At 41.0% G+C, this 13,028-nt stretch overlaps 1 protein-coding gene across 4 annotated transcripts in view; it reads right to left on the reverse strand.

The window, feature by feature from the left end:
* Positions 1 to 13,028, reverse strand: part of LOC108712602 (transcription factor COE1) — a 280,326-nt gene that overhangs the window by 35,157 nt on the left and 232,141 nt on the right. For all 4 annotated transcript variants that reach the window (XM_018254888.2, XM_018254886.2, XM_018254887.2 and 1 more), the window contains exon 10: positions 11,869 to 11,995. In XM_018254888.2, the coding sequence (XP_018110377.1) occupies positions 11,869 to 11,995 (127 nt within the window). The remainder of the gene's footprint in view (positions 1 to 11,868; positions 11,996 to 13,028) is intronic.

The raw sequence follows: 13,028 nt of genomic DNA on the forward strand, positions 1-13,028 counted from the left end.
TCAAGAGATGATTATGTTGGCATTTTGTAACAGGAAAATGAGAGTAAAAAAAAAAGATTTATTCTAAACCAATTTTGAACAATATTCAGCAAGGGTTGGTTATTATTTTAAAGAAGAAAGTTGTTTTAAAGAAGAACAAAAGCTTAATAATTAATATGGTTATAAATGATGTATTTTATATACTGACCCCAGAGGTTCAGCAGCCCTATAACAGTAATGATCCAGGACTTCAAAATTGTCCCCAGCAGTTCCCCCATATTAGATCTTGTTAGGCCATTTTTGTGTGTCAGTGGCACTGCACATGCTCAGTGTGCTCTGGGCTGCTGCTGGGAAGCTAAGCTTAGGGAATGCCGGAAATCAACTGAAAAAAATAGGATTGTTGGTCATAGAAGTCGATATGTAGAAAGAGCTGCTTTTTGAGCTGCCATATCAGCTTTGGAGTCAGAATTTTATGTTGAAAATACTGTACATAGAATATTGTAAGTGGTCCCTAAGCTCAGGTAAGTGACATCAGACCAGTTCATGTGCTGGAAAACAGCAGAAAAGTAGCAGGGGGAATTGTTGGAGGTACAGATATTTACTGTGAAAGGGCTGGGGTGGCCTTGGCTGCAGGGCCGGATTTACATAGCGGGCGCCCCTAGGCCCACTGCCGTTTGTCGCCCCTGTCCCCTCCACTTTATTCATGCAAATTTTCATGGAGATTGTATTTCTTGCGCATCCCCAATGTTTTTGAACCAATGTGGGTGTGGTTGGGCAGCATGCCGCCCCCCTAAAATCCTGCCGCCCTAGGCCCGGGCCTAGGTGGCCTTTCCACAAATCTGGGCCTGCTTGGCTGGTAACAGAAGCCCAAACAATAAGATGTATCATTCTCAATATATAATGAGTAAGTAAAAAAACATGGATATGTTAAGCCTCCCCAAACCAATAACACTGAATTTCCCTACAGTAGTAATCCCCAACTAGTAGCTCGCGAGTAACATGTTGCTCACCAACCGCTTGGATGTTGCTCCCATTGACCTCAAAGCAGGTGCTTATTTTTGAATTCCAAGTTTGGAGACAAGTTTTGGTTGTATAAAAACCAGTTGTTCTGCCAAACAGAGTCTCCTGTAGGCTACCAGAGTAGACCATATAGGGGCTACCAATAGCCAATAATAGCCCTTATTTGACTTGGACTTTTTCATGCTTGTGTTGCTCCCCAACTCTTTTTTACATTTTAATGTGGCTTACGAGTAAAAAAGGTTGGGGACCCCTGCCCTACAGGATGGAGCTATGATACATGAAGATGGCACTGCATTTATCCTGCCATGTCTCTTGGGGTTATTATACATGAAAGTGCCCTGGATTCCAGGAGTTTTATACATGGAACTGACACCATATTTAGCTTGTCATGGGTTCCAAGTATTATATAAGACAATTATACTATCATGTGTCCTGGGGGCATTATATATAGAACTGGGGCTCTATGTATCCTGCATTGTGTTCTTGGGAATTGGCCTTGTGAAGAAATCTGTGCAGAAAATGTCTTTAATTACCCTGCCCAAACACACCCCCCCCCCCACTCAGCCTATAGTTCCTACCAGTCTTGGTATCTACCCATCTATCTGTTATATCAGGGGTGCCGAGACGTCGATCGCTGTCTACCAGTCGATAAATTTAGAGTTCCTGGTAGACCCCGGCGCAGAAAAAAAGTTGTTGTGCAGAAAATAATGTTGTCAGACATAAAAGTCACCCAAAGTATTTCGGCGAATTGGGGTTAGGGGGGTATTTATACATTGAATTGCCTCTGTGCCATCCTGCTATGAGATTGTGAGGTAGATCTCAGGATGGAAGTCAGGTGGCAAGAGTAGATAGTGAGGGGACAAAGTCTGGGCACCCCTGTGTTCTATTTTGATATGCAATGCACACAATATATTGGGAATGGGGAAGAGCGGATATATTCCTGCCAATCATCTATCAGACTATCCATGTTTCATGTATCTGTTATTATCAGATCTATCTATGTATCTGTCACCAATCTATTATCTCTTACTTTTATAATGTTGATCTGCAGAAATAGTTTAGTATCGTCTTTCTATCTATGTCTCTTATCTGTCATCTGCCAATATAGCATATAACCATTACTTGTATCTATAAGTGCCTATCGCTCTACTATCCAGCAAACTATCATTTATCAATCTTTCTCCCTACAAACCAGCAATTTCCCTTTCCCGTACCTGCCAGTCTGCCTACCCCATCCTTATATAAATTGCACATTTATCTATATTTTCCCTTCTCTCTGTTGCACTTGCTCGGTCTCTTTGCCCCCTCTCTCCACTCTGCAGGCTCTGTAGTTCCAATCATGGCTCTCAGCTCGGAGCTCCCTCAGTAATTGTTCATCACCATTCTTCCCGGGAGTTGTGACAATGCTGCTTATCAGGGACAGCGGTGTAGATGCATGGTGTGCATGTGATAAACATGTTTGTGTCCCCTGTAGCCCAGCGAGCTCTCTGACACTACTTTTATCATCTCGTTTGTGCTCCGAATGAGCTCAGAGCGGCAATTGCTGGAGAACAGGCAGGCGATAAAGAGCATTGATTTAACACATCTTGTTTTCAATCATGCTCGGATTTTCGGAGCTCGTGTTCCTCCTGTTCTCTGTCTCGTCGCTTTTATCTGACGAGCTCAGCCCCTTCTCGCTGGGAATGAAAAGGTCGCCCAATGAGACATGGCTTACAAGAACCGGAACGCGCGGCGGGGAAAGTGTTTTAGATAAACACTGTCAGGCAGCTAGAGGGGGTGGAATTGCAGCAGTACAAGCTGAGAGACAATACACATTAGTTTCTTCCGAGCTGCTAACAAGCCCATGATGGGCTGCTGCCTCTCAGCAAGTGACCGGCTCTCTGAAAGATTATCCACAGAGCAAATGGTCTTCTAGGCTGTTTACTGTTGTGCTTAATAGTAGGGGCAGAGGCCAAACAAACCTGCCACCATCCCACAGTCTTCTTTCTTGCAACTGCTGCCTTGGAGAACCTTGGAGAGTTGGCCCTTAAAACAGTGGTACCCAAACTATGGGGCTGCCACCCATAGGAGAGCTTACGCTGGTTAGAACAGATTTGAGAATTCTCCCTTAGATACTCCTGAAAACTCAGCTTGAAGGTCAACTAGAGTGAGATTTAAGGCTGAACAATTATTTGCTGTACTAGATTTTCTTTAAACTATGGCTGAACAGTTGACATAGAAATATTAACATATGTCTATAACCTTGCTATGAGATAAGGCCCCCCCCAGCCATATGTTTGGTCTCAAAGTGGGGCTTGACCTGAAATAGTCTGGAAACCACCACCCTAAAGACTCTCTTACCCTCTAGAAACAACATTGTAGGCTCGAGACCTTCACTTTGTTTGTGAAGGCCTGAGGCATTCTCAAACCTTAATGGTGTACAAACAAGGAATGTTCTGGCTTACAATAAGTTGCACCCTGGGACTGTAATGTCTAAGGCAGAGCTATCCAACTGGTGCACTGACTCCATAGACATCCTTCTAAAATGGTACACAAATCCTACTTATAAAAAGGGTAGCCAACTATAGAGTCGAATTCCAGGGTTCCACTCAATTCTTCACCCTAGCAAGAAGTGGGAAAAATATAAACCCACAAGTGTATATTTGGGATTTAAATCTAATTGTGCAAACCATGTCAAAGCCACTAAACAGACGTTGGGCCAGGGAGTTATAAATCAATTCAAGAAAAAAAAAATATTCTGGGCTTTAGGCAAGCTGAAGGGGAAAGCCTGATGTTATGTTACAGTATTTCTTTTGGCTCTCAAAATACAGGGTCTCTGGAGTACTTCCCCATTAACAGGTGGGCTGATGACCACAATAAAGCAGAAGTGAACTGTAATGGAGGTGATACTCAATTTGCATGGAATTATTAACCAGAAACGATTATGCTGTAACTCAGCCAACCACTACCTCAATTTAGCCAATATGAAAGTGAACGTGCCAAAATTGCCACCACTTAGCAATGGACTGACAACACCACAGTTAATTTTATGCCAAAGTATGTGTTGCACAAACTATTTTGCAGGGCTAAAATTAGAATTTATAGGAAAGCTTTCAGTTCAGTGTGAAGCTATATGTACATATACTGTATGAGGTTCATTGCTGTGTTTAGTCAGTGTGGTGTAAGATCTTCTTTTTTTCAGTCTTTGTTTCCATGTGAAGCAGTCTTTAAATTCAGCTGAGCTGGAACCAACCTGCAGCCAATCAGAGCTAGATTAGCCTGTAGCAAATTATAGAACCATAGAGAACTAGAATAACCTGTATCCATTTGCGATGGGCAAATCTGTTCTTTTTTTAATTTACCAAAAATTAGCAAAACGGCAAAAAATTGCCAAAATGCATCGAAGTCTATGAGAGACAATTTTTTGACGTGCGGCAATTTTTTTTCACTCAGAGTCTATGGACGTCATTTTCATTGCGAAACTTGCTGAAAAATTTTGCTCATCACTAGTAGCCATTCAAAGCAGAAGAATCATATGGAGCTAGACCAACCTATGACCATTTAAAGCAGAAGAATCCTACAGACCGCTCATGATCAGTAATAATAGGGCCCCATGCAATTAAGTTAAAGAGGCCCATGGCAAGGGGCCACAATTATAATCCCACCAGTAACCTGTGCCCCCTAGGAGGTGGGCCTTGCCAATAAGTAGAATTGGACTTCAATGAAGCAAATACCGCATGCATACATGATAGCACCCTTGATCTGCCCCAACCATTATGGGAATGTCCAACCAAAGATCCACCAAAACCTTTCTGCCCTTGACTGAAGTAGCTCCTGCATATACCGCTAAAATTGTTGCCATTTAGAGCAGAAATGTACCAAATGTGACTCAACCATACCCTTCCTCTCACCATCATTTGAGCCTCTCTTTGTAACCTAAATATTGGGTGTCAACTCGCTAAGTATGATGGGTATTAGTTGTCTAAATGGTTCAGGAAGCATCTCTGCATAGAAATATGTCCATATAGCCTTCAAGCTCTATTCAGAACAATCCTGCACCTTCACAATGTCTTATGTCTCTTGTATGATAGATTTTGGCATATTAGTCCTCTACTGAGTTATTCCCATTATATAAAATGTAGAGCTAAACCTTGTACAAAACCTGAAAGACTTCTAGTTATTAGGATGAATGTCCTGCTAAGGAACAAGCAGAACGGGCACAAATACCTCCAGGCATGGGGCTACATGTATTATTGCTAAGAATAGCAAAGGCTTTTTATTTAATGCTGAGGTGACTTTGCTCCATCACTGGGACATTGACTTCAAAGTGAGAAAATGTCATATTACTGAATAATAGACAGACATGGCAGTATCTCCACATTAAGCGTCTCCTGACAGATTGTCTTGCTGAGAATGTGCTATTTAAATCGAGAGAGAGTTTTCATTACCTCCTAGCAGCAGATGCATTTATAACATTGTGCACAAGACTAAAAAACTGAACCGTTCTTCTACCACATTAGCCGGTGAAGTCCCTTCTGCTCTGGGATTCAGCCTTCCAAGGCACTAAATTCTGAAGTTGGGTAACCTGGTTTAATTTGAGTGTAAGCCCTGAGCAACCTTGTGTGAGCCTTAAAAGCACTTTAGGATGCAACTGCTTTTAGGTAGGTTACTGATTTTTGTACGATATTTGGTGCCTGTATGGTGAGAAAAGAGGTGACCGATATCGGCAGAAGACTTGAATATTGGTCGGCTGGTTGATCAGGCTGGATGGAAAATTTTGATCGGGTGCCTTTGAAGGGACCCAAACATCGGCCATTGTTAGTGCTGAATCAGTTACAGGTAGAATTGGTAAAGGTATTGTTTCTACCTGTATATCTGACGATTCAGCTCTACACGTGTGTATTGAAATGAACAATCTTTCTTGGAAACATCTTTTCCAAGAAAGATCGTAATTGTTACGTATATGGCCACGTTTAGTGGATGAGCTATTTGGCAAGCCTAAAAAAAAGTACAACCTTGGTAAAAACCTGTGCTTCAAAGCTTAATAAATACAAAGAGATATACATTCCCAAAGCCACTCCGGCCTTGATGAAATATATTGCTGATCTTGGAGTCTTCCTAACACAAGGAAGCAACATCTACTGTTTCCTGATTAAATTAACGTTGATTTCTGATTCTCGGCACCAGGCACCCCTCAAACTGCAGCACAGACACTTAAAAGCAAGGAAAATCAGGAGCAATGCCTCCGAGCTTTAAAGTGGAAGGCTGACAATATACCGGTCCTTTTGATAATGACTGCGTGCTGGTGACAATACACAGCGGTGCACATGAATGTGCCTAATAGAGAGAATAATGCCTTGTCTGCGCACCTTGTTTAACCCTGCCGCTCTGGCACCAATCTGGATAACAAGGACAGTCTGCATGTCTGCATGTTATAATCTCCTAATGCTCACCTCTTAACAAGGACCTCGCTAATCAGCTCCCCTACAAGACATTTTTCTTTCTTTAGTCAGCCATTAAACCATCACTCACAACTTCATCCACCAGTCACTGAGCCCACCGCTCTGCCTCTTATTAATACAGATGTTAAGCTTAATACCCTGCTTAATCCATGCATTGATTTCACATTTAAGATGTCAAGACTACGCTTTATACAAATTCAGCTTCCACCACCTCTCATCAGATGTCTTAAGGGCAAGGCCAGACGTGGCGTTTTTACGCTGCGTTTCTAAAAAAAAGCTCCACCAGCCGTAAATAGGCTGAAACTAATGGAAAACGCACTATAGCGCACTTGCAAGCCGAAATCTGCCACAGGACGCGAGTATTGGCGTTTTTCCAGCAGAAACGCCAATACGTCCCATGACAGTATCCCTGCTGTAATGGCATGTGTAGCGCTTTACCTGAACAACCAATAGAACCAAAGCAGACACTTATCCACAGAAAATGTAGCCATGCAGTGAGGTGCCAGCTAAGGGCGTTGGTTACTGGGTCTTTCTAGAGTACAAATAGTGAGGTTGGCACATTCTGCAGCGGAAGTGTATACTGGATGTTCACCAAAAAGGCTACAGGTCATGGTGCCCAAACTGGTCTAATACACCCAAGACTGTTGTAGAAGTGCTAATAATTGGTGCTTACTGATGTCATCAGTTACATTCAATGTTTAGTGATGTCACCTAATGAAACCTATCTATTATATAAACACTACTGCCCTTTGTAAAATACAAGGATATGTTGAGTACCATGGTTTGTGGTCTAAAGACTTGGTCATGAAAGCCGTTTGTGACATCTACTATTTTTATATTCTATGAAAGGGGGCATGTCACTCCATATATATATACATATATTCCCGAGTCTTATTGTGCACGTGTGTGCGTTAGGACCAAGGAAGGTTCCTGTAACAGTTACCTGTTCCATTTAATTTATTTAGCAGAAAGCAGAAGTGAGAAACCTTAATAAACTCAAGGTGGCCACATTTTGCAATGTTGGGGCAGGTGGGAGCACAGGGACAGGGACCAGACACCAGATTGTAACTGTTTTATTGCTTTCTCTCCTCATAAATGTCACATTTTGGAAGTGAAGTGCAGCTTGAGGTTTGTGGTTTGCTTGGAAGAGGAACCCAATTTGGTTTGACATTTTCAGCCTGAGAGTAGACATGGCAGCTGTGTCCTTGACAGACATTAAGAGCCAGTCATGATTGGGGAGAACTATGGTGCCCTTGGTCAGAATCGGCAACTTAAGGAAACAGCTGCACTTACCGCTTTTGTGTAAAAGAAGAAGGAGAAAAATGGAGGAGAAGGAGGGATGATTATGAATTAAGGCAACAGATTTCAATGGAAACCGAAAAGTCACTGCACTGTGGTCAAACCAGAGTAGGAAAAGCAATTTAATTTAATTGTTGAAATGTTATGATTACTTTTTTTTCTGCTTGAATGACATCATTCTGTCTACTTCCTTCCTGTCAAAAGCATTAGATCAGTTACGCTTCACAACAGGACATATCTACAACAGGTCAAGAATTGTAACAAAGCGAAATCCGGTATCGACTGAACTCACAGCACCCTCCTCGTATCCCATCTTTCTATTTCTTAACCTTTTCCTTAAATTTACTTTAATGTTATGAAACATATTATGAAGTCACTATGTGTTCAAATTATAGATGTATAAATATGTTATATTGGTTAAAGGGGAACTTTCGCAAAAATGAAAATTTAATATGAGCTTCATCATACTGAAATAAGAAACTTTCTATCTATGCAATCAATTAAAAATTCTGTATCGTTTCTGAAATAATCAAGTTCATCTTCACTATTCCTCTCAGTATCTGTTTCTTTTCATTCTCTCTTCATGCAGGAGTTGGGTGTCAGATAATCATTGACAGTTAGATCCAATTTATCTTATAGGGGGGGCTCCTTTTGCCTAGAAGATGTATTAGAGCTCACTCTATTAAAATCACTAGAAATCATGTCTCTCTACATGTAGGATTTATGCAAAAGGCAGTGATTTTGTTTCTACTGGAATCAGTTATTGGAGTGAGCTCTAATACATCTGCTAGGAAAGGAAGCCCCCCTGTAAGATATATTGGATCTAACTATTGGATCTAATTGCAATGACTATCTGACACCCAACTGCTGCATGAAGATAGAGCGAAGAGAAACAGATGCTGTGAGAGGGATAGTGAACATAAACTTGATTATTTTGTAAACAGTACAGAATTTTTAATTATTTGTATTTAGAAAGTCTGTCACAATATTAAGGGACTTCCTTATAGAACTTCTCCATCGTGGCACAGATTCCTTCATATAATACAGGAGATTAGGTCATAGAAGAGGACCATAGTCTAAACAGCTCTGTCTACCTCTTTAAGTCCTACGGTGCGCCCATAACCCCCTGCTGCAATGAAACTGGAGCATAATCAGTGAGGGAGAAGTTGAGGAAAGCGGACACTGGCTAATTAACGAAGAGGACCAAGTGCCCTATTGTTGCATGGCAGCAGTGAGAGACAGAGGTCTGGGCAAATGCTGAAAGCTCATATAATGAACGTTTCTCTGGGTCCATCACTCTGCTTACAAGTTGACCCTTCTACAAGCCTGGAATGTTTGCACAATGAAACAGCCATGTTTCAGTGGCTTCATCCCCCAGGGATTTGGCTTTTCGGATGTCAGTGATATAATTACCCCATGTCAAGTCAAGAGGAATAAAAAATAGAGGGGGGCAACTGTCCTGTCACAACAGGAAGGTGACAGTGAGTTTGGCCATTGTAGCTCTGCATCTGTTTTCCATTCCCTGGTTAGAGGCTGCACCTCACCCCCTCACCCACCACCCACCTCCCCTTCACCTCGCATCCTTTAGAGCTCCGCAGTGTCCATGTAACGAGACCATGGAGCCAGAGAGCTAATGAGAAGAGAAGCGTGTGCTCCTGTCCTCTGGATCAATACACACAGCGGCACGTTCCAGACACCCCTGTGCTACTGCTTCATTTTTCTTCTCTCCACAGATGAGCCCTGTTATTATTTTCACCGGGTCGATATCTTACAACCAGTTTTTTTATTATTATTATTTTATCTGCTACTCCATAAATTTTCAGATTACTTGAAATGTGGGGATTCTGGTTAAGGCTACAATTTAAAAAAATTAAATCACCTGGAACTGGCAAAAAAAAAAAAAAAAAAGCTTAAAATTATTTTTACATTTACTGTTTACCAAAGTCAAAAAAGTCAGAAAATAAACCAGTCTGGAACTGGGAATATAGGGAGTTAAAGGTTGACCCGTGGACATTGGGGTTTATTATGTCATAGTTTGGCCCATCTTCATAGCTGTGGCCATTTTGGATTTTCTAGGAAGGTGTGACCTACTAACAATTGATCAGATTAGGCCAATATCGCCCAGCTTAGTTGGGCATGTCAGGGGAACGGTCTGCTCATTAGCTCACCAAACGAAAGGATCTTATAGTGCATGGCAAGCTTTATTGAGGAGTAGGTCACAATTTGATATTGTTAGTGAGAGGGTCTAATTTTGATTTAGAAGATGGATGATTCCATAGCATCAAAATTGGGAGGTCCAGGGAAACTATGTGCTCCTCAGAAGTTCTACCCCTTGTTCTGATTTTCATTGTGGGTGACCCCATATCATCGTCTTACGCGGTCCTTGGATGATTTTAATACTTTCACATGGAGCGGTTTGGGAACAAAGTGAGTTGCGAGTGTGTACTAAACAGTCTAAAAAAGGAATAGTCTCAGTTTGGTAAAGTGAGTGAGAAGCAGTCTAAGTTGGCAGTCAGAACAGTGTCTATTGGGTACAATGAGGAACTTTCTCCATTTGCTATGAGTGAGGTGTGTCCTCATTGTTTGGGACCATGAGTATGAAGCTCTATGGTAAAAGGAAGGGTCTCAGATTTGTGCAGTGATAGAAGAAGTATTATTTTGGTAATGTAAGTACATCTTGGTTTAGTATTTTCGGTGACATGAACTCATTCTTTGAAGAAGTCTCAGCTTTGGATTTTAAGAGAGAAGATCTGACTTTGCTTCCAAAAGTGGAGAGGCGCAATTTCAGTCTGACATGGTGAGAGAGTAATAGTACCAGTTTGGTACTGAGTAGGTATCTGTACAGAACTGATTTATGGTGTCTCGTGCCATTCCCAGAGCGAGTCAGGGAACTATTTTCCCATCCCTCCCGCCTCCTCTCTAGCTCAGATGATGAATGGAGTTTCCACTAAAGGCAGTTATTGGCTTTGGTTTTGTCAATATGTTTGTGTTACCCTCAGCTTCTTTATGATTGATCTTTTTCCCTGGCTGATCACTTATTAAGAGAGAACAGAAATGGTCAGTAGAGGTCTTCAACATAACAAGACCTTATTAGCAGACCTGGGATAGGGAGAAATGCATCCTCTAGAGGCAGCTAAAGATTATTGACAATATGAAGGTTTTGCAGCTGCAGAACTAGGTTACACTAGTGCATGCTGTTTGTATTAATGAATAATGCAAGTCTCTGGGTGTAAAATGGGAATTTTTTGAGGATTCACTTTGCTATTCCTTGGTCTGCTCAGAGGCATCAAGAACAGAATGACGGCTCAGTTATTCTTGAGGCTAATGCTGTTAAAGGGGACCTGTCACCCAAAAAATAATTTCAAATTCTTTTCTATCATGTTAGTTGAGCAAAATAAACTTTACTTACACTGTATTTATTATTTAAATTTTGTTTCCTTCTGTTTTGGAATTATACAATCACAGCAAGCAGGCAGCAGCCATTTTGTGGACACGGTTATTAAGGGAAATTGTGTATCACCCCAAAATCCCCAAAATCTTGTGTATGAACCAGAATGAGGGACCTAATGTCCATGTGCAGTGCCCTACACAATTATAGAGCCTGAGGAGGGAAGGGGGAATGTGGGGAGAGCAGTGACATGTAGGAAGTGCTGATTGGAAAGTGAAAGTAATTGACTGTCCTGCCTCTATGCCACGGGCATAGAGGCGGGGCAGGTAATATTTGATTGACAGTTTACATATTTAAACGCCTTTATAACAGGTATGGATGTTTTAATGAAAAAATTTTTTGGGGTTCCATATTTAATTTGGAAAGGACTTTCATTATGCAGTTTTTTATATGTAGGTGACAGGTCCACTTTAAACATGCAAGGCAAAATGGTCTATGGCAGTTAGTTCTGATGGAAGACTAACGCCATCATGAGGTTCGTAGTGACATCATCATGTTAATGAGATGGACATGGATTCCATTACAGTCTCGCCATAATTAAGTGACTGTTCATGAATCAAGTTTTTATAAGGAGGAAGAAATTTGCATGAAAAATCATTATGATGGCAGAGAACAAAGCAAGAAACCAGCCATCACGGATGCAACAAAGTTTGCTCACAACATTATTGGCCAAAGTCTCACCTGTGTATATGAATCTTCCAGGAGTTCCTTTGCAGAACTGCTTGGATTTGTAAGACAATGTTACTTCCACAACGCCGGGGATGTGTCGGGGTGGAGTCTGAACCCGGATGGCATGAGGTGTGATTAACTGTAAAGAGAGGAAAGAGAGATATCACTATAAGGACAGGTGTATTAAGATGTTCAATCCAGTGTTGCCAAATATTTTCAATGCCATGGGAAAAATATCTACTATTTCACATGTTACAATACAACAATGCTGTAAAGAGTTCTGTGTAAATCTGGGGCATGATTGGAGACATAAAAACCTCATGAAAGGCCACATTTGGCCCACGAGCCTCAAGATTTTTTTCTTAATAAATCACGTACCCTCTATTTTATGATATATGTAAGAAGTGAAAATTCAAATTTTTTACATTTTTTTTGGTCAAAACTCTCAGATTCAAATTGTAAATTATCCAAACTCAATTAGAGTTTTAATTTGAAGTTATCATACACTGGCCCTTTAAGAACAGAAATGCAACTATTCACCGCCTAAAACCAGCCGAATTACTGTATAAGTCAATAGGAGAGGTCCAGGGATCAATTTTATGATGTTTGCAGCCTTTCTCGAATCGAGTCTATATAATTCGAATTCGATTAGAGATCAACGGTTGATTAAATTTGTCCGAATTTAAAACATTTGATTTTTAATAGGGATGCACCGAATCTAGGATTCGGTTTGGGATTCGGCCAGAATTATGCGAATTAGGGGCGGGAGGGAAATTGCGTGACTTTATGTCACAAAACAAGAAAGTAAAAATAGTTTTCCCCTTCCCACCCCTAATTTGCATATGCGAATTAGGGTTCGGTATTCAGTCGAATCTTTTGCAAAAGAATTCGGGGGTTCAGCCGAATACAAAATAGTGGATTCGGTGCCTCCCAACATTTTAATGATAAATTCTGATTGGTCGAATTTCGAATTGATGGGAGTTTAGGGGGAAAAAACTCACATGAATTCGAAATTCGACCCTTGATAAATATGCTTCTAAGACTTTGTCTCAAACTGAGACTATTTACTGCTTAAAGGGATACTGTCATGGGAAAAAAACATTTTTTCAAAATGAATCAGTTAATAGTGCTGCTCCAGCAGAATTCTGCACTGAAATCCATTTCTCAAAAGA

Source organism: Xenopus laevis, chromosome 3S, assembly GCF_017654675.1.
Source record: "Xenopus laevis strain J_2021 chromosome 3S, Xenopus_laevis_v10.1, whole genome shotgun sequence".
NCBI lineage: Eukaryota > Metazoa > Chordata > Amphibia > Anura > Pipidae > Xenopus > Xenopus laevis.